The 23799-nt window shown below is 33.7% G+C and overlaps 1 protein-coding gene across 1 annotated transcript in view; it reads left to right on the forward strand.

Moving 5' to 3' along the window:
- LOC145662057 (uncharacterized) overlaps nucleotides 1–23799 on the forward strand; it is a 57334-nt gene that overhangs the window by 21764 nt on the left and 11771 nt on the right. The window contains exon 3 of the mRNA XM_081727389.1: nucleotides 21988–22140. Coding sequence (XP_081583515.1) covers nucleotides 21988–22140 — 153 coding nt within the window. The remainder of the gene's footprint in view (nucleotides 1–21987; nucleotides 22141–23799) is intronic.

Below are 23799 nucleotides of genomic sequence, written 5' to 3' on the forward strand. Positions count from 1 at the left end.
AGGTTTGAGTCCATATCACATATAGGTTCTCTAGTGAAGGGAAATTTAATCACTATGTAAAAAATCGTAAAGTAATACTTTTGCATCCTAATGTAATTTTTAGTAATGAATATTGTAGACACGTGAAGTGTCGATTAAGATTTCGCGGAGGAACTAATGCGTTTTCACTCAAACAATGATAGGCTATTTCTACTTGAACGTTTACATAGTTTAACAAATATAAGTTGAAATTGAATGTTATTATAGAAAAAGAAAGAGACCTTCTATATGACAAAGTTTAAAAACATAGAATTCGGCGCAAGGACATAAACGAATATACACATATAACGAGACAAGAGCTTACACGAGAACGTTGCACACTTCGAAGTAACATTATTTCTAATGCATATAAAAAGAAAGAAAGAATGAGAAAAGAAAAATTTATTAGATAATAATTTTAGATTTCACTTAGAAATATTTAAAGCAAATACGGTAATTTAGAAAATTATCATTAATTATTTTGAGCATTAAATTCATATAGTTTCCCTGAGAAGTGCCACAATTTTTGTTTAAATATTCTATATTGTTATTTGCACTACTGTCATAAAAGCTGATATTTACACACACACACACACACACACACACACATATATATATATATATATATATATATATATATATATATATATATATATATATATATATATATATATATATATAGTGTTGTAAAAAACGTTTTTTTTCTGTGAAGTTTTTTTTCAATAAAAACATTGTTCTTTTTCATGTTTTTTTTCAAATGTCTGTTATTTTTCTGGCAACTATTATTTATTGATTTATGTTGCAGATTATTGAAATAATCAACAGAACTTGAGTCGAAGCCCTCGTAACTTACAAATCGTTTGTTTCTTTGTACGTATACGAGCAAAATTGTGTGATTATTCCTCTCGGACCCAGGTAATTTTTGGCGTTTTCATACATTTTCAGTTAGTGACTTATTGCTCAAAAACCATTCATTCGATTGATATGGTTAACAGGGTGGGCCGAAAAAGTTTTTTTCAGATATTCAGGATTGAGTAAATACCAAAAGTTGTGCATTGGTACGCAATGAAGCCATGTCAAATATTTTGATTTTAAAGCAATATTTAACCGGGTTCCCGTGGCCCTAAAGTGCCAATTTTTTTGTTCAAATAAAATGATTTTAGGTAATAAGAACATTTTACCAGACAATACTATTACTACATAAAACATGAAATACATGGTTTCAATATACGCAAATAACTATTAAGAGCTTAATTAACTTTCATAACTACTTCATTAACACACGAAAATCCTTCGTGTTGAGCCCAGCTCAGAACTCTGAAACTTAAAGACAATATCACTTTTTAGCATCTGGATGCAAAGTGCACAACACTGGCTTTCCGATGGCGGCGATTACATTGCTGAATTCAAACAGCTGCGAGACTCTCTTACTGTATTGTCTTGCCTTCGAATTAAGGATATGATTTTGAATTATAACTCAAAATTTAAAACGATCATTAACCCCATTAAGAAACGAAATACTCCCCATTAAGAGCCAAATTAAAGAAATTTAAGAACGGTGCTCAGAAGTTATTTGATATTTTCTCTTGCAAATACTGCGATAGATTAACCTGTAAGTGTGATAAATCAAATTAAATACCGCTTTTGGAGTGGGAGCTCATATTAAATAAGAGAAATAGCGACATAATCGTTGGCAGTGATTCGTCCGCTAAGTGTGACCACAGGACCCAATGAAAACCATGATATGGCGGCCCACAGCATCACCTAGCCGCCGCCATGTTTCACAGTTGGGCGGAGACACTGCAGATCATAAGCTTCTTTGGGCGTTCTCCACACATAAACACGGCCCGTAGTTGGGAATAAAGTGAAGGATGACTCATCCGACCATATCACACGTTTCCCGTCCTCAACGGTCCAAGTTACATTGTCGCGACACCATTTGCGGCGTGCGAAAGCGTTATGGTCCCTGATGAGCGGTTTGGCCCGTGCAACACGACCCCCTATGTTCATGTCATGTAATTGTGTGATTGTCGAAACAGGATGGGGGAGGTGCTGATTGAGTTCCTCCGTCACTTGCTCCGCAGTGGCACGACGGTTCTGCGTGACAATGCGCTTTAATACCCGGCGTGACCTGTCACTCATGATTTTCTTCCGCCCACTGTTCCGCTTCCCCGATGTGGTTTTCCGGTGTGTTGTGTAGGCCGTCATCACCTTCGACACTGTCCCACGCGACACACCTAAAACAGTAGCCACTGCCGTCACACTCACTACACATAACCGCGCACCAACAATTTGCCCTCTTTGAAACTCTGAGAGGTCTCCTATTTTACACTACCTCCGTCTGCTGCAGCCACTAGACACTGCTGTTCCACTGCGCCTGACGTAGTATGGAGACCGACATAACACACCACCACCAGCGATCCGGTGCTGCGGGCGCCACGACACCACTGCCAACCCATACATTTGACGTGTTGCCAACTACAGGTGTTTCCATTTTTCTGAGCACCATCTGTAGTTTTCAGGGCATCATGTAAATGTGCTAATAGCTTCGAATCATTACTCGTTTGGATAAGATTCCAAGCTGTTATTTCATAGAACTTAGACTTATCTAGGTCTGCAAGTTTAATAGGCTGCAGCTCTTTGTGTTTAGATTTTTCAGTTAAGTAATAGGTCGACATGTTTTAACTGGATACTACATAAGATTTATTTTTCACAATTTCATTTTTTCATATTTTTTAGTTCTTTGTCTATGTCGTCGTCTCCTTCTTCTTAGTCTATTTTTATTTGTATTCTGACTCTCTCCTCACTCAATTTCACTTTCACTCTCATCTCCTTCCATTTCTATAATGTTACACAATGCTGTAAATGTTTTCGTTGCATCATAAAACTCTATATCATCATAAAGTACATCACTATGTTCAATTATTTCCGTATACATTCTAAGATTTCATCTACATAATGGACAGTTAACATTTCAACAAATCACTTCCTCAAACATCTCTTACAAAAGATACGATTGCATATGGTTTTAACTTTGTAAATATTATTCCGAAGACAAATAGGACAGTTGATATCAACAGCTACCTCTATCTCATCATAAAATCCATTGATAAGTTTAAAATTAAATTCAGAAGTAAGTTTTTGATATCTTATAATCTTACACTAACAGAGTTGATCCCAAAATTATAGAATGAAATCTTCATATAACACTTGATCACGTGATATGACGAACCAAGAAAAGTTGTCTCCGAAATCTCTAATGAACTGTTCATTCAACTTACGTTTAACTGCTAAGATGTTCCAACAATCACTGTCTTTAAATTTATCACAAAACTCTCTAACGACACCTTCTGATAACTTCTGAGAAACCATCAACTGTGCCCAAAGGTCATCATTGAACTTACACTCAAATTCTCTTATAAAGTATTTTGATAATTTCTGTTCACTTGCAATGTAACGCCAATGTACGAAGTCCTTAAATTCTCTTATAAAGTTTTCTGTTAACTTTTGTCTAGATTAAACTTCCATCCAATGAAATCTATTTTCAAACTCTCATGAAATCTTCTGATAATTTTTGATAACGTGAGATTTCTTTCCAATTCATCTTTGAATTATCTTATAAAGTCTTATGATAACTTCTGATATTTGCTTACTTTATTCCAATTCACCTTCCTAACATCCAAAAGTCTAGTGATATCTTGTCTCAAATATTCATCTCCGTACATTTGGATCAACTCATGCAATGAAACTTTTTCAAACAGCTTATTTACCATAGATTTGTAGCTTTTTTTCTTCACTGAGTTATTGTGATTTATATTCTAAGCATATTACTTTTTCTATCAGGTCATCTTTTCTTTAACGTTTCAATTGTAATGTAGTTTTCATGGTTTTGGAAAAAGCTTATATACTTTTAAAGAATATTTCATTTTTATACAGCTTTACAAAAAATGAAGTTACTCATATTTAAATTCATAAAATCGTAATCCATCAAGTCACTTGCTAAACGAGTATTATCTCTTACACCTGTATTCAATCTTGTGTGTTATTACTTAGATTATGATGATCTTTTAACGAATGTGGAGTAAGATACAGATGATATGTATTGTAACCCAGATGAATATGATAATCTACATGATGATGATTATGAAAGAGTTAATCCTGATTTTTTAAATTCTTGTGTTACTATTGGTGTGTTAGATCATTTATTTAAAAAGGCTGTTAAGGAATATAACGAACGTCTTATACAAAATATTATTCAGAAGTATATTATGAACTTGTCAGTTGAAACATTAGATACACTAACAGATAAGTAATGGTCTTATATGCGTTTTAGTGAAAATGTTGCATAAGATTTCATACGTACCCACAAGGATAAGATCAATTGGAAAGACTTAACATATAACGACTTATCTGACGATTTCATAAGAGAGTTTGCAGATAGAGTTAACTGGTTGACTATAACATGTAATAACTTATCAGAAGATTTCATAGCAGAGTTTGCTGATAAGGTTGATTGGGGGATTATATCAAACAGAAAATTATCTTTAGGTTTTATAAGAAAGTTTGCTGAGAAGGTTGATTGGGACAAAGTTAGCTCATGTTCAAGTTTATCAGAAGATTTGATTAGAGAGTTTGCTGATAGTGTGTTGGATAGCGATTTCAATAAGACAATGTTTATCAAAAGCTTTTGATTTAGAATCTAAAGATAAGATTCCTAACGAGCTTCTATTTCTATATAGCCACTATTTTGATTAGACAGAATATCCGAAACCTCCAGAACCTGTTTTGCTTTCGTTATCAAATTCTGTAACTACTTTGATAGATAATGATTCATGTTTTATTAAAGCTAATAGGCAATCCTGTGAAATCTTCGAAGAAAAGTTTCGTGGCGTTAACTCCAAATAGTTCACAGATAGACCATATTATCGATGTTCTTTTCTTAATTACTACCATAAATTCTCTGTGATATCCACTGTCTATAACACCTGAACATACATCTATATCTTCTTTTAAACTTCAACTTGATCTAGAAAAGATTTTCCAAGAATATCCTTTTGGTATGTTTATCTTAACTCCAGTTTTAAATACATGAGTATTTCCTTGTTTTATTCTTACAGTCTCGGAAGAATAGAGATCATAGCCAGCAGAATCTTTCACCATAAATCTAGGGAGTACACTATTTGAATTTAAACAAATAACTTAAAGAGACATAATGTCATACTCCCTTTTACGAAATAGTTCATTAAAGATTTCATTTTTAATTTTCAGCTACGAAACAAACCATACCAATAGTTATCTTTAATCTATTCGTACCAGATACCATTTAAACTGTGAGAGTTATCCATAGTACTCATATTTTTCATGAAGAAAATAGTTTGTTTTATTTTTATAGTATCCGAAACAACTACGTTTACTAAATATGTTGAAGCGGCCGACTATTAGAGCAGTGGCCGGGATCAAGACCACCGCTTTTTTCATTATAAAGTTTTTAGATTACCAATACTTTTATGAGTAATAATCATAAAAAGATGAAACATACTAAACTTAAACTACAACTTTATCTCTATCTATCCAACTATTATGGGAATTACCAAACCCTGGCCACTTAACATATACTTTATTGTCTTCCTTACGCAATAATTTTTCAACTAAGTACTCATCTTTACATTTAGTTCTTAGTAATTCTTGCTCATAGAACCTTTCCTGTACATCCTTATCATCCAAGTCTTTTATTCTGTATGTTGGTGGATTGGATGGAATAAACTCTTTAATAACAAATACTTCTGTTGACCATTTAGGAGTATATCCTTTCCCAAACAATCCTCTAGATTTACTTCTACTAACGTAATCATTAATTTTATATTTACATTTAACACGTCTATATTCTTTCTTATACACTTTCCCTAATATTACTTGCTCATTCTTTTTATTAACTTCTACAGGCTTTTCACCAATTGTCCTATGTACTTTATTATTATACTCGCTAACTAATGTTCATAATACCTCTGTCCATTTATAGATTTCTTGCGTAGTAAACGTTTTTCCGCATGTTTTGCTTCAGAGTTCTGTTGAAGCGTTCTACGATGCAAGCCTTTTTACTATTATACGTTGAGTAATGAATGATATTATATTCCTTTGCCAATTCTCTAACGTCTTTGTTATAAAATTCTTTACCTTGATCTGTTTGTAAGTTACTAGGTTTTCTAGTTTTTAATACTGATTCAAAGGCTTCTGTAACATTCTTACCACTCTTATCTTTAACAGAAATAGCAAACACATATTTCGAGAACACATCAATAATCGTTAGTAAATACTTATAGCCTTTGTTTAATTTAGAAACACCTTTTAATACTGCGCTATCCATTTCTATAAAATCAGCTTGCCAAAGATCATCAATACCTTTTATAACTACACTTAGTCCAGGATAGTTTTATCTTGGAGGTTTGTGAATTTCTTCTATAATATCTTCTCTAATACCTTTACCTTCTTCTAGTCAATCTTTCTTTTTAACAAATTAAGATTTAGTAACACTACATACAGAATAAATACCTTTCTCAATATATCTTCCATTCTTTGTTTGCTCTATTCTAATGGTATCTTTCTTTGTACCTGTTGATTTCTTACACTTAACACAATACATCCTATTTATTATATAGGAAATCATTTAAATTCTCTTTTCTATGTACATAATAACAAATAATAACTGTTCTTCGAAAGCTGAATTTTTATCTGCTTGAAACGTAATTACATCATCCTTCTTAATGTCTAAAGGAAAACTTTCAACTAGAGTATTGTTTAAAAATATATTTGGAAATTATTTACCCAAACTTAATTACATATGTATAATTTTTCCATTAATGAGAAAGGTATAACCATTCGATAAATTAAATATTCTAAAGATCGTTTTTAACATTTTTAGTTCTCAATCGACATAATAGATTTATAGAATATTTACGTATGTAACAATAAATTGGATTAGTTTGCATTAGTGAGTTTGCATTAGTGTGAGTTTCCATTAGTGTGTCTCAATACTCATATAAAGTCTAAAATTTCATCTCCTCACTGCACAACAATCTGTGAACCGATTTCAATAGAACACAAGCTATTTATCCAATCAAAGGGAGCAATACAACAAAGCAAACTTAATTTGGAATTATAGGCACAATATATTTAGCTTTAAACTTAGAGCACTTTAGCAGTGTAGTTATTTAATTGTTCTGTGTTAGTCAAAGTACTGTGTGGAAGTGACGGGTGTGCTGGAAGTTATAGACAGACAGGAGTGGTCCAGTAGTTATAGCCAGTTAGGGATGTAGGGCAGGGGTGGCCCCGTTGTGCGGAACCTTATCTACTTTCACCTACTATAGGATTTGAACGCAAGCACATAATGAACAACTGTTTATACAAACTACCGGGCCATTTCTTACACTACCGAAAATTTGCTTTTGCCTTTTCTTTTTCTTCCGCGCCAAGTTTTGTTTATAATCAGATACCCCTGGTTCTCTTCGGCACTAAGATTTGTTTACAATCAGATATGACTGAGTTTGTTGAAAATAAGTGGAAGTTACAGATCTTACAATGGAAACTTATTTTTCCCCTACAATCCACATTTTCTTTGATCACAATAACTGATGTGAAACAGATTGAAATGATGTGGGTTAAAGTGATGATATTATTATTATTATTATTATTATTATTATTATTATTATTAATAATAATAATAATAATAATAATAATAATAATAATAATAATAATAATAATAAAGTAATAACAGAATTGTACTAATGATATTATCGAAACCAAACCTAATGAACAAAGTTAATAACTCAATTGATGAATGTTTCTTTATACGGGCCTTAGTATTTTGTCTAGATTTAAGTGAAAAGTTTTTAAACAGTTAACAGTTTTGGCACAAAATCAAGTGACGGGGTATTGAATATAATTGGTTAAAACATTGGAGTTGTACCTTTGAGGTCCATAATAGAATCCCAGCAGATCCGAATTTCTTAACATCTGTTAATATCAATTTCAATGAATTCTCAGTATAATAAGCATGATTGTCCGCTGTGGAGAGGGAAAGATGTATTGCAGGAAAAACGGGGATTGAAGTAGGTCAATAAATTCAGATAAAAAAATTAGTAAGGTATTTCCTTCATTTATTCCAGATTTGATAATTGAGTTTTATCAACCATTTTCTAACTCATGTATGATCTCTTTTTGGTTCTCGTATGCAGTAACTAGTAAAATAATACACACAACAAATTATTATGTCATTGATATTTAGTGCTCATTGAGCAATACGTTCCAAATCACAAAATTTGATTTTTAAATGGAGAAGTTTTCTAAGCATCCTCAACTCTGGAGCAAAAGTCTGTTTCAGTGCTATCCAAGTCTACGAATTGTCCTCGGTTGCCAGAATTGTAACGTGTAAGTTTGTTTCATCTCTTTGAGGCATTTTGGACACCAACAAATATACTGAATACGAGCTAGAGGTATTAAAGTAATCGAGGATGAGTTAGTTATGGCGGTGTCTGTAAAATATTATTTATATAAATCGTTATTGAATAACTTAATATTTTAATTACTTTACAATACAAAATGAATATAAACCAATTATATTTTTCTTATTATATATTAGAATTTAAGATTGGCAAGGAAAGGATTTTCTTAATTCCTTTTCTGTGTATGTGTGCTTGAGGTGATAATTTTTATTACATTCCTTCAATACTTGTACTTATTCTTATCATGTTACTGTTAAACTTCCCTTTATCTTATTTGACACTATTGGTGGATATTACTTACGTGTAGTATAGCTTTAACAATATCTATTTTTAAGAAAAATTCGCAACTTAATAATTATGCGATTTTAGTATATTATAAATATTAATTGTTTCGATCCTTTAAATTATCTTTTTAATACTCAAAAGAGACAATTACAGAAACTACTTAAGTGTCAATGTTGTTTACTGAAAGGAATTATTTTAATTTAGACAGTAACTGGTTTATTGGCTATAGTATTACAGGTAGTATAGTGAGTTACAGTAAGTTATCCCCTCACGGGATACCGACTTTGCTACCCAAATCCACAGCTCATAAATCAGAGAGAGGATAGAGAAAATGACTTACACTGCAGGTTTTAGTTCCATACTCCAGGAAGGTTAGCTTTTCAATTACTTTGTTGAGAAGATTCACTGCGAAGAACGGCGATGAGAGTGAGAGTGAGAGTGAGTGTTAGATGCCCCTGCTGCTCTCACCCACCTTTTTATTTGGAATTTTATTTTTGTTTTTTTGTTTTATCTAGTTACTAAAACACTTTAATAGTCATTTATTTGAAGGTTGGGTGTTAGCATGCGGGGTCAGGTTTTATTCGGTTGCATACTGGTTTCCGTCGTTTTCAGTCATTTCCATATCTTGAACTGTTTTTAATGCTTAAAGATAACAAAGAAACAAATTTTTTGTTTGTCCTTCCTGGCGGGTACGTGGCATAATAAATATTTATAAATATTCCTTATTGGATAAAACACGAGTTTCTCACTATTCGACATTTACTTCTTCTGCTATTTTTCAAAGGATCGTATCAGGAGTATTGAAGCCAAACTTGCTCAATTCATTTTTAATTTTTCTTAGGAATCGGAACAAGAGACACCCTTATGTTTTAGAAATGTTCGATAATTGATTTTCTTTAGTACTTGATTTCACTTATCTGTATTAAGTAGTTAATACTAAAGAAAAAATTGTCAACAATTCTGAAAAATAAGGATGCCAGATTTTCTTCGTTTCCTGACAAAATTTAAAAATGGATTCAGCAAGTTTTGCTTCTATACCCCTGATATGTAGCTTGCATAGCGACCTTAAGAAAAGATTTAGCTTCTTATTTAACTAAAGTTTCCGCTGAATGTTTACATAATCTAACTGTTTATGCAATTAGCTATTCTTTACTATTTGTAATTTGCTAGACAGAATGGTAATAGAAGCCTTCTCCTTGTTGCAAAGTAAATATTGTGATGTATCATGAATCTCATGGAATGCTTTTTCTTAAGTTTTCAAATAGTCAGTTTGTCTGACAATGATGACATGTTGATTCATGCACTCAAATACTTTTAAAAATTGCTCAAGACCCATAACAACAGCACTTGACAAAATGTGTTTCATATTTCGACTGATAGTATACTAATTATTACTTGAAATTCTTATCACTTCTTTTTTTTAACTTGAATAGTTCCCAAGCTGAGGTTATCTCTAATATGAACATTTTCGTTATACTTTGAATAAACTAAATAGTGTGCGTGTTTATTTTACAATTTGCATTCGTTGGCATTGTTCTCCGTTTTTTACTTAACATCAATTATATATATATATATATATATATATATATATATATTTTGAAATATTTAAGAGCTTAAGTTCTAATATAGACTCAAACATCTGTCTCGACCGCAGTGATGATATCGAGAACCCTACAATCACAAAAATTTATAAGCATGTTATAAGAAGACAGCAACATCGTAATGACATCCATTGACAACATTTGATCGATACGACAAGATTCCTGTTATGGTGTTACCAAATATAATTATTACTCTCCCACCGATCAAATAATCGCGGAGAGTTTTTTTAATATCACAATAAAGCAAAGCGTAAAAGACAATTCCGACCTATATTTAATATTTAGTCGTGATACAGACTTCATTGCTTAAGAGTCTGCATAGGCTCTTTTCTTTGGTTTGTTCACCATTGATGGTCTTGTTATTTATCGTCGCTCGAGACACCTTCACAGTTTAACTTCACAGCGTTAACTGACTAAATCGTATTGTTCACTGTTTGAGTAAATGAAATTTTCTGCTTTCTGCCGAAAAGAAGAAATGCCTATGTTTATGCCACCCAAAAAATCTTGCCTTGTTGATCTCGATCTGTATCTAGGCGATATTTATATCTTAGTTGTTGATATGGTCCAATTCTTAACTTTGAATTTTGGTTGTAGAGTAACGTGAGCATACCTCTTGTCCAAACATTATGCATTTTCTTTCCACCGCACCTAGTATACTGATTATATTTAGGGATTATGATCAATATATGTGGGATTGTACTCGATTTTTGTCAAAGTTAGGCTGCAACTGTATTACTTATTCATTTATGTGTTACTCTTTGCTGAAATAACTTGACTCTGTTCAGCACTCAGACATTCGGGTAATTACTGTAGTTTTATGTATTAATCTTGTTTTAGCAATTATATAGAAATAAACGAATCACCAGTAGCCTATCATGGCGAGAGACTTCTCAGAAATTATACAGATTTTTTCGGGTCATTTCATATCCATATCAACTTCTTCGAATGAATGCCACCTTTATACAAGCAAACTATGTCACCATATCACCATGAAGAAAATATGACTTGCTGTTTCTATAAAGCAAATAGATTAAATATTCATTTCAGTTTCTAAATGTTATGTTCAATAATGTATATATTGTTCTAATTTAGTTGTCTACGTTAGTTTTCATGAATCCATAATATATGTTTTTATCTGTTAATGACTTGTTTGCGTATGTTGATATATTGTATCAACTTTGAGCTGACATTTGTCTGTCCGTAGACCGTATAGTAGTCAAATGATATGAATTACTAAGCCTCAACCCGTTGTACATCATTTCAATATCCTTGATGTAAACAAATCTATCAAGTTAGATATGTATTCAACACAACCATTTTGAGTGGGTCTTTATGTCTAAATACAAATAATGCATAGTAAATTGTATGAAAATATATGCAATCTCTATATTAACATGAATATAACTACCCCTAACAAACTCTTCCCTAGAGTAGAAGTGTCTTATGTTGAGCATTGCTTTAGTATATGCATTAAGCATGTCTATAACTCCAACAACAGTTAGGTAGTACCTAAAGGATTCTGAAAAAATATAAGCTTCTACTTATAGTGCATGTAGTGATATGAATTAAAACAGAGAACTTCACGTTGTCAGCATTTTAAAATTCTTTTCGTTGCGAACTTGACAGTATTTTCATACACAAAAAATTAAATAATGACAGTATTTTGTGATTGATAATGTTGTTAGAGTTACATGTCGTCAACATTCTCAAATCATTTAGAGTTCCCATTCCCCTTCCTCATTTTGACAATGACAAGACTTTCTGATTATTAGTGGGCTGAATAAGTGTAGTTCTTGCTTAGTCTTAATTATTGTCTATTCGTTCTCATGTTGTGAAGCTATTCTCATTGTAAGCTATGTATATTTATAATAAAAATAAAGCTAAAAAGAGAACAATAAAGCAATCGTAAGAAAAGTTATTCAACAATAACTATGCGGTTACGAGTGTTCCCAATAGTTTTAAGCAAAAAAAGGTTAAAACGGGGACGCTTATGTTTGAGTAAGTACGGTATATCTTAAGTAACTGATTTAACTTTTTTATGTACTCCATATGTCCGTTTGGGTCCACCCTGGCTACTATATGACTTCTTCTTATTTTACGTAATATTATAGTAATAATTAGTTAATAATATGTATATTGTTGCTGTATTTATGAGTGAAGTAATGAAATAATGAAATTCAACAAAATATGAAATGATTTATTATAATTGATGTGTAACCGCTGTGAATAGGTGCTGTATACACGGAAATCACTTATGTAAATGATACCAACTGATGGGTCATACAGGGTAGGATTTAGGGGGGTGCAAAGGTGCACGTACACCCCTTTCGTTGTAAATATGCACTATCTAAAATGATAAGCTAACAGTAAAAATAGCCACACTTTCCGAAACTTTCTGGCTATCATGTTTCCCTTTGTGGCTTGAAAGAAAGCAGAGCTTTGCAAAACCAATAGTTCAAGTCGATTTTCAAAAGGTTGAAGGAAAAGGATTCACCAAGCATTTGTCAAGTAGGGAAGAAAAGAGAAACCAGGGGGAGAGAACTTCTTCCCTGTATAACACTTGCGACCCTCTTTAAAATACTCCCTCCCCTCCCCTCCGTTCTATGTATTAGCGTTATCAGTGTAAAGAATACTGTCATATGTCACTTTGAAGAGCTTCAGTGTGATTGGTTATTTTGATAGTTATTGGTGCACCCCCTCCTCAGACAATCCTGGATCCAGCCCTGATCTTGACGAATGCGTATAAATGCGAAAAAAATCGCTATGAAGTGATAATGCATTCTATGTGTTGTAAGTTCGCATTTTGGATTTTATTTAGATCTATTTTGAGTTATCTTAGTTGTTACTAGCTATTTTTCTTCTAATGGGCCCCCTTCACGTATGTCCCATGCCTACGATCAAGTGAATTTCGGTTTACTGAAAATTTCAACGAACTCGCATTGACCCGGTTTCGCTGCGGTGGTTAGATAAGGAAGGCATGAAACGAAGATATCTTCAGGTCGTAAGAAAACGGTTTTCTTACAAGCACATGTGTATTATATTCTAACAACTCCTAAGTTTCGTCATATAACGATCGGTATGCAGCACATTGAAGTATTCTCAAATCACATTCCATATTGCTACTGTTCTCTAAGTAAAATTTGTATCGGATTATGTGAGGAGTGCCTTAAGTTTTTGTAATCTTTCAGTATTTTCACTTCTGAACTTCATTCCTAGATATGTAGATTCTTGTATAACTTTAAATGTAGATGCTAATTAATATGTATTATTGAATTATTTAATAAAAATCTGAGTGATAATTGAAATGTATTATGACAATTGTTTAATAATCAATAATATTGGGTTAACAAACAAGTGAACTTGAGTCATGATAGCAAAACATCTTGGAAATGTTTTCAAATGTCAATTATATTAATAGACAGAATATACTTTTTTCCACATATACAGACTACGAACACATAATTCTACATACAGATAAAAACATACTCCTTTATTTCCAAATTTATACTGTAGAGGCAGTGAGCATAAGAAAATATTAATTATTATGACATTTATTTGATATGCCTCCTGAGCAAACTCCAGTAAACACAAAACACTATTTAGAGAGATACTTTGTAATTTCGGCTATTAGTACGGTTAAGTTTGACCCTGTTCTAATTTAAGCTGTCATATTTATTGTTCCTTCATATGCAAATAAGTAACATTTTCTGTTAAATTAAGAAACTCACTTAAAGGAGCAAATATTTTCTTATCACGAACATTTTTTTCTGTAGATGTCAACGTAATTATATTTTTCGTTGCTAAGCAAATATTTTCTTTTTCTATCTAAAGCAAATGTTAAAGCATCACCTATAGTTGCAAACACTACTCAGAAATTGAATTTCTTTTGCATAAAAAAATACCTGTTTATATTTCAGTATTTTAACTAAATATCTGTTCAAAACATATTATATAGTAGCATAATTCAATTTTAAACTTAGATTTATATGTGTTACTTTTTATATTAAGATATTTTGTTTTTATACAGCAAAACAAATATAGGTCAATTAATTGTAAATGCAAAATTTACGAGAGCAAGTCAAAAATTATCTACACTTTTGTCATAACTATTCTTACATTGCGCACTTTGTCTTCTGTCCTCACATATTTTATTGTTATACTGTTGTGGTAATGCTATGAAAGTATGATCTTAATTCCTTCATTTTTCTTGCTTATGTTGGAGATATATAATGGGTGCTCCATTAGAAGTTTGCACCAAAGGGGAACAACGAGCAGTGATCCGATTCCTCTGGTCGGAGGGTGTCAAAGGGTCAGACATTCATCGCAGACTATCATCGCAATAAGGGAGAAGTGCACTATCACATAAAACTGTGTTAACAGAAATTTAAAAGTGGTTGCACAAGTGTAACGCATGAAGAGGGTGCAGGACGGCCATCAACCTCCACTACAGGTGACAAAATTCAGCAAGCAAGAGAGATGGTCCTGGTGAATAGGCGAATGAGGTAGCAGCTGCTTTGAACATCAGTAACGGCTCTGCCCATCAAATTATCCACTACGAGCTTCGGTTGCCTCAAATTTAGACGTGCAAAATGCAGTACAAAGGTGTCTTCACGACCGACTGATAACCTTTTAGTTCAAAGGAATACGTAAGATCGTTGACCGTTGGGCCAAGTGGATTGATAAGGAGGGAGATTACTTAGAAAAATGATGTGCACAGTATAACCCTGGCATAAATGTAAATAAACTGTCGAATGAAAAGTGTAGATAATTTTTCACTTGCCTTCCTAAAATAACAAAAACTGAAATTATATTGTAACATTTGGGACAATACAACATCCTTGAGTTCTACTATCATTTCTGGCCTGACGAAGAAGAAATTTCGTTAATTAGAATAAACCTACAATATACTTGAACCATTACATACTGAGATACCAAGCTTTTAAATAAATCTATACTGAAAGTTTTATGTGAACAGGAGGAAGGTAAAGATAAGAACTTTTGTCCAGCTCCCGACATGTTCAGAGCACAATAAACTAAATAAACTAAAAAGTCAAACTCGATCAACACAAGACTACCTGCGTTTATGTTTGACGTTTTGTTAAATATAATTATTATACATTTTGTAATTCTCAACAAAGTCTGAAGTTCTTGAAGTATGTTTTCAAAATTTACATTATCTTATCTTAACTATATATAAAACTTCATGAGCTGACATAAATTAAAGGGATTCTTCCGGTTGATGTGGAAACTTGAAATATGGCATGATTGTAGTATTCCGGGACTAACCGGCAAAATTGTCAAAAGTAAATATTTTTAGTTTTTAAGGGGTCCAAAAAAGGGGGGGGTGAAGAAATTCCTATTTTATTTAAATGGGCGTTTTGTTGGGATACAAAATCTTATCTTTTAGATTGTTGAAATAGGAAAAAAACTTGAAATTTGGTAGAATTGTGGATTTAAGAGGTGTGAGGTCGTAGGGCGAGTAAACGTGAGGGTCAGGGGGCGAAGCCCCCAGCTGTGCCAAATTCAGAAAATGTAATGTAAAATGCACAAAATCCACTCTTGATGTAAAGGCTGATACCTAAGAGATGCGAGGCCGTAGGCCGAGCAAACGCAGGAGTCTGGGAGCGGAGCCCCCAGCTAGCCAAAGGCTAGTTATATTAATAAAATCAAGAGTGAAAGAAAGTATTAATACCAAATGGATCAATTCCCTTTTTTAAGAAAATCTGTTTTTCCTTATACATATGATATCTATATCCTTGTACTTATTTCTAAGTTATCTATTTTATCATGGGAATTGTGCACTTCCAAATATATTCAGATTATACACTGTTTATCATAATGGGTCATAGAATCTTTGATCAATGTACACTTTTAAATTGTATACAGTGTATTGTACAATATTATTAGTGTTTAAAGGAAAGAAGTTAATTAAAATATTAAGCACATACTAACGAATAAACCTTGTAGATCTGGACAAAATCACAAGCAAAGTGTAGAACCTCATGCGTAGTTTTCAAGAAAATGAAAATAAACCAACAGTTTGTAAACTTAAAGTTTCATGTCATTTACTAAGATGAAGTTATGACTGAAATATACCCATTAATCTCTTCGCTATGACACTAGCACGATAACAGTAGGTGGTATGGTTAATGATATAGTACTAAAATTGCAATTAACTTCTAAATTTTAATTTGCATATAGATAATAATCCAAAAACTAATGCATACAGCAGTTAATAATTCGTATCACACTGAACAACATAGCTAGCTTGAAGGTTGCTAGTCGTAGGTAGTTTTGAGAAAATGGGGAAGGAATACTGACATTTTGCAGGAACTTAATAAAAGTGGAATATAATTACACTTAACACACAGAAATTAAGACAAACCATACTATATTGCTCTTAGGTTGTAACACGCGTACATATCTATCTCACTCATTTCACGTGTTCCTGCCTTCGAGGCGTAGCTATTAAGGAGACCATATCGTAACGCTGACGCTTAGTATTTGTCATGTTCCCGAATGTAATGTAATGTCTGGACCACTTAGATCTCAGTAAATGTTGAGTAATTACTAATTATTTTAGTTTGGGAGATGATACTGCTTCTCATTACCAATATTATTTCTTGCCTCTTTTGCTGCTATTGAAAGAATTTACATTTTCTGTAGTCTTTGATTTCACAAGAATATTCACAAAAGCCTCGGACAAGGACTGATAACTTGGCACGACCTCAGCAAAAGAAAATTGATATGAGATTTGGAACATAGAATATTAGGAGTCTTTATAGGGCAGGTGCGTTAAAATCCGTAACGAGTGAATTAAAGAAATACAGGATGGACGTAGTAGGAGTTCGGGAAGTTAGGTGGGAAGGAAATTCATCTGAGAATTCCGGAAATTTTACGTTATTTTACGAGGAAGGAAATAAAAATCAGTTAGGAACAGGGTTTTTCGTTCGTAAACGTATATTGCCAGCAATTAAACGGGTTGAATTTGTCACTGACAGACTTTCTTTTATTACTCTTAAGGGACGGTGGTGTGATATTATTGTTTTAATTGTACATTCCCCAACTGAAGATAAGGATGACGATATAAAAGACAGTTTTTACAAAGAAGTGGAACGGATATTTGACCAACTTCCCCGATACAATATGGAAATTCTACTAGGGGATTTCAATGCGTAGGTAGAATATTTTCAAACCGATTATAGGGAACGAAAGTCTGCATAAGGAAGGTAATGAAAACGGTGTTAGACTCGTGAATTTTGCAACATCCAAAAACTTAATCGTGAAGAGTACAAATTCCCACATCGCGACATTCATAAATACACTTGGACATCAGCAGACGGGAAACACATAATAAAATTCATCACGTTTTAGTAGATAGAAGAAGGCAATCTAGCATCATTATGTCCAGTCGTTTAGAGGGGCTGATTGTGACACTGACTACTACCTGGTAGCAGCGATAATACGAGAGAGGTTATCGTTGAATAAAGGTAATACTCATTGTCCGAAAACGGAGAGTTTCAATTTAAAGAAATTAGAAGAGAACCAGGTAAGAGAGAAATACCAGATTGAAGTCTCGAATAGATTCTCGGCTTTAGAAGATTCGGAGTGCACTATTGTTGAGGATACCTGGATTGAAATTGGAGATAGCATTAAAATTTCAGCAAAAGAAAAATTGGGACACGCGGAAATACGTAGGAACAAACCATGGTTCGACCAGGAATGCATAAAACTAGCAGAGAATAGAAAACACTCAAAATTACGCTGGCTACAAAATCCGAAGGAAATAATTACACAAAATTTCGCAGATATCAGGCGGGAAACTTCCAAAACTTTTAGAACAAAGAAACGCGATTTTCTGAAAGCTAAAATTAAGGAACTTCAAGATGATAGTAAAAATAAAAACATCCGGGACATGTATAAGGGAATCAACGAATTTAAGAAAGGCTATCAATCTCGTGCTTATATATTAAAGAAATCTGACGGTACAGTTCTCACTGACACGGACAGCATCTTAAATAGGTGGAAAGATATCTTTGACGATTTGCTTAACACTCAACCGAAAACTAGTGTGCGTGGAGAAAAGGTGATACACACCGCAGAACCGTATATTCCAGAACACAACCGAATAGAAGTAGAAACTGCTATAAAGAAATTAAAGAAACACAAATCTCCAGGTGTGGATGAAATTCCGGCTGAGTTAATTTTAGCTGGAGAAAGATACACAAACTCATTCTCCTTATCTGGAAGAAGGAAGAATTACCACAAGAGTGGAAAGAATCAATCATTGTTCCAATTCACAAGAAAGGCGACAAAACTGACTGTAATAACTATCGAGGCATTTCTCTTCTGTCAACATCCTATAAAATCCTTTCAAATATTCTATTAGCAAGACTGACCACATACGCAGATGAAATTATTGGAGATTATCAGTGCGGATTTAGACGAAATCGATCAACTATCGACCAAATATTTTCCATTCGCCAAATACTCGAAAAAAACTGGGAATACAATACCCCGGTACAACAACTGTTTATTGATTTTAGAAAGGCGTACGACTCGGTTAGGAGAGAAACATTATACAACGTTCTTACAGAACTTGGAATACCGAGAAAGCTAATTAGATTAATTAAGATATGTTTAAATGAATCCCAAAGCAAAGTCCGGGTAGGAAAATTTTTGTCCACGAGCTTTCACGTCGAAAATGGCCCGAAACAAGGAGATGCGTTGTCGCCATTATTATTTAACTTCGTTCTGGAATACGCTATAAGGAAAATCAAAGATAGCAACCAGGGCCTAGAGTTGAACGGTATTCACCAGGTTATAGCATATGCTGATGATGTAAATTTAATAAGTGATGATAGGAGAACAATAGAAAGAAATGCAGAAATCTTATTAAACGCTTGCAGAGACATGGGTTTAGAAGTAAATGCAGAGAAAACTAAATACATGGAAGTGCGTCGGGACCGGAATACAGGAAAATATGGATGCGTTAAAAATTAAATAATACTTTTGATAAAGTGGATAGTTTCAAATATCTAGGATCAATATTAACAGACGAAAATCATATTCACGAAGAAATTAAATGTCGACTAAAAGCAGGGAATTCTTGTTACTATTCGGTTCAATATCTCTTGTCGTCGCGAGTTCTGTCGAGGAATTTGAAGCTTAAAATATACAAAACGTTAATCATGCCTGTTGTTTTGTATGGCTGCGAAACATGGACACTTACTCTGAGGAAAGAGCATAGACTGAAAGTATTTGAGAGGAAGATCCTGAGACGAATATTCGGACCCAAGAGGAACGGGAATGGAGAATGGCGGAAACTTCATAACGAGGAACTACATAATTTATATAATTTACCCAACATTGTCAGGGTCGTGAAGTCTAGGAGGCTTAGGTGGGCGGATGATGCAGCTAGAATGGAAAAATGTTGAAGTAGAAGTAGTTCAAAGTCTTGACTGGAAGACCAATCGGAAAACGACCATTAGGAAGACCTAGGCGCAGATAGGAGAACAATATTAAGATGGATCTCGCAGGTTTGAAGTAAGTGGAGAGCTTTTGTGAACGCGGCATTGAACCTCCGGGTTCCATAGGCCTTAGAGTTAGAGTTAGTAGTCTTTGATTTAGATCTATCCTGCTTTAATATGTTCTTGTTATTCTACGTATAATTAATAATTTTATTTTTTTCTATTCTTGTTTTTCTTTTCAATTCTTCACAATATCTACATAGTTTGTTGACTGTGTTTGATTCGCAATATTTATTCTATTATGTTTCATTCAAGTTTTACTTGCCTTTCAGGATGGAAATACTGCTTTGTGCGACCTTGAATAAAGAGTTGAGAAAAAGATTCATAAAATGGTTCATGTGGAGTATTGCACTGTATTTATCAGAAACATGGGCATTATGCAAAAGTGATTAAAAACGACTGGAAGTTTTCGAAACGTGAGTGTATCGAAGAATTCTGAAATTAGCTGGGTCGAGCGGAAAACGGATGAGGAAGTCTTACAAGCAAGATTTTCCAAGTGTCACACTCCGATATCATTGAAACTCCTGGAGTGAGTAAAGGAATAAGAAGTAGGACATACGTGTATTTTTATCAGTGAATAATGGTCAATGCGTTAATCGTACACCTTGTGTCCTATATATCATTGATGACGTGATGATATGCACAATAAAGCATGTTTATCATTATGTTTATTGGGCCGTAATATGTCAAATCTATAGGGCTCTATTCAAAATGGGTGCAAACTCATTAAGTGCCATTTGTCTACTTGCAGCTTATTTCGCTATTAAAGAGAATCTAGAACCACCTTCAAACGGGGCAGAGATGCGCCTTGCAAATTATCTCCAGGAATTGATCAATGAAACTGCATATAGATCCATGCCAATATACAACGAAAACATTACTGTACCCTTTGATTTAAATGAGGATGTGATAGAACCAAATGCCATCAGCCACTCTGGGGAAGTAGATGAAACTTACGAGGAATATGTGCGTAAAGAGAATATCGGCAATCTGCGGTAATATGAGTGATGAGTCTGTGGGCTTGGTAATACAAGAGTAAAGCAGTTGAATTATGGAAGAGAGGATACGAAATAGATTGTCATTACAGTTCGTTATGCGACAATATAAGAGAGTAACATTCCGAAAACAGTCGTACCGTTGGGAAAACCAGTCCCTTTAGGTGAAACACACAATGACAAATTTCATGAGGTGTCCCTCGCCGTGCTGCAGAACTTTCAAACCGCAGTAGGTGCGCATTTACCGTTGCATGACGTACATCTGCAGCGGTGAGCTCTGGTAAAAGTAATGCAGATTCCTCACTTTTCTTATGCATTCCTTTATAACCCTCTGTTCCTACATATCAGACTTCTCCATTGTACATTTGCAGCACACGTAGCTCCAACAATGTGCAGCAGTGTGCTGTTTTATTTAGTGATAAAAGTGCATTTTAAGTCTGTGCATATTTGTATAAGGTGCTGTTGCAACCAAAATACTTTATGGTGAGTTGGCAACACTGCTTCATCTATGCTAATTTTCTTGGTGGTTTTCGATACGGCGTTTTGTTCTCATTATGTTGTGCACATTTTAGTTTGATCACTTTAACGGTGTTCACGATATTTACTTTAAACGTACCTAATTCCGTGATATACCTTTATGTGGATATTCAAATCTTGAAGCTCCGTAGGTTCTACCCTTCTGGTCTATAGTACCTTAAATTTTGTTTTCTTCATTTCTCATGATGATCTACATATGAGATATGCTATTTGACAATCAGATTTTAGACACAAATTGTAGGACTTTCCCTTGTCAGTTTCAGCCAGTGGCCTGCCAATAAGATTGAATATTTATGATGATGATTATTCTCTGTTTCAGAAGTAACAATGTTAATCATTGTGCATCGGTTGGCAATCATTTAATGAACACAATGTGTTAAACAATGTTTTTTTAAAATCGTAATCGTTACTTGTTGATAGACCACAAAGCAATTTATTTAATTAAAAAAATCTTTAAAATATTGTCACAAATCATTTCTCTATCTCTTAATGCGAAGAGTATATAATAAATGTGTCATTTCAGTGGTAACGAAGTATCAACTGTTGCCATCGAAGAACTGTGTACCGGGATCATCATGGAAAGAGGATTGCAACACTTGCTACTGCGATAACTCTAATTTTATAAGATGTACAGCTATGGAATGTCCTGCTCAACAGCTCATTCAGACAGGATTTGGTAAGAGTATTATACGTTCTGCTACTATTATTTTTCAGGTTACTAATCTGAAGACTATTTAATGTTGAAGCAAATTAATGGAAATAACGTTAAAATTGAAAAATTGAACCGGATTTTTCGTAGAATTATATTCATTTACTAGTTGTGTTCAATAGAAACGTATTAATCAACGTATTATTGCTTCTATTTGACTTTGATTTAAGTTTATTATAACTAGAAATTAGTAGAACTTCAGTGCAATATACACAGTCTGTCCAAAATGTTTCGAGATTAATTTTCTTCCGAGCATAACCTACGTCAGCGCTGTAATAACTACGATGGAAGCTTAAACTCACAAATATAAACGACAGATGTAAATTTGGTCACTAGATGTAAAGATTCAGTTTAAGTAGTTCGATCGTCTTGGTTCAACGTTGTTATGTCGCGAAATCGCAGCGAAGCAACTAGCAGTGATTTGATATCATGCCTTACTCGGGAAATCATGTACGTAGACATGTGAGTTTATAGAATAGGCTCAGTGCCATTAATTTAAGACGCGGCGACTGCTTTCAGTGTTTTAAACGTTTTAAAGAAGTACGGGTATCGCTTACGGACGATGGTAAACAAAGCGTCCCACCACAAGTTCGGAAATATTGAGAAAATTGGTAGTCGTCCGAAAACCAACTGTCATCTTTCATGTAATGTTATTGCAGAAGAGCTAAACATCTCTAAATAAGATTTTCATGGTTTTCATTGGGATAGTTTGATGAAGTGGAAATTTGCAAAGTTTGTCCCGCACACCTTGACTCTCGAACAAAATTAACAACGCGTAGGCTCCAACAGTAACTTGATTCAAATGAAAAACTCGGACAGTTCATTTCTAAAAAAAGAAAAAAAAATCATCACCTGTAATGAAATTTCTTGTTACCGGTACAATCCTTCCTGAAAGCGAGAAAGTACCGAATGCGTCGATGAAAGTGTAAATGGCGAAATCGAAAGTCAAGACAAACAAGACAACGCTCACCGTCTTTTCCGACGCTAGCAGTTTTTTTACAGGGAATTTGTCCCAAACTGCTTCCCTGTTAGTTCTCAGTACCATCTGGTGTCCTGGATTAGTAGCTTAAGATGATCAGCAGATTCGTCAGGGGCGATGCAAGGAAGGATTTGATTTTACTGTATGACAATGGGCAGGCTTATACGGCTGTAGTTGTAATACTGTTTCTGACAGAAAACGAGAGCCAGTTCTCCCATTTCATCTTCACCCAATTTAGCACCTTTACATGAAAGGCTAATGCTAAAACGAGATAACCGACCTTCAAGCCACAGTGACACGCGGCTTAAATAAATCCCAAAGGACTATTGTGACATTTTGTTATGAAAATATGAAAGGCCTATGGGCTGTAATCAAGTCGGGAGAGAACAGCTAAACCATTAACATCTTCATTCTAAATTATGTCTAGTTTTTCACTAATCCAAGTCTCGAAAACTTTTGGACGGACGATATATTATAATATGTGTTTTTGTAATGTTAATTTTATCTGCACTAAATTTCTGAGACAAGTAAAATGTATAAGCATGGGACAATGTAACTCCGATTTGCTTTAATGTCAAGCGAGACGAAGCTTCATATTACAGAATTTTGTTATAGCGTCATAGATCGATTTATTCTAGATGTGTAAA

The sequence above is a fragment of the Thermobia domestica genome, chromosome 10, assembly GCF_964235325.1.
Source record: "Thermobia domestica chromosome 10, izTheDome1.hap1.1, whole genome shotgun sequence".
In the NCBI taxonomy this organism is placed as follows: Eukaryota; Metazoa; Arthropoda; class Insecta; order Zygentoma; family Lepismatidae; genus Thermobia; species Thermobia domestica.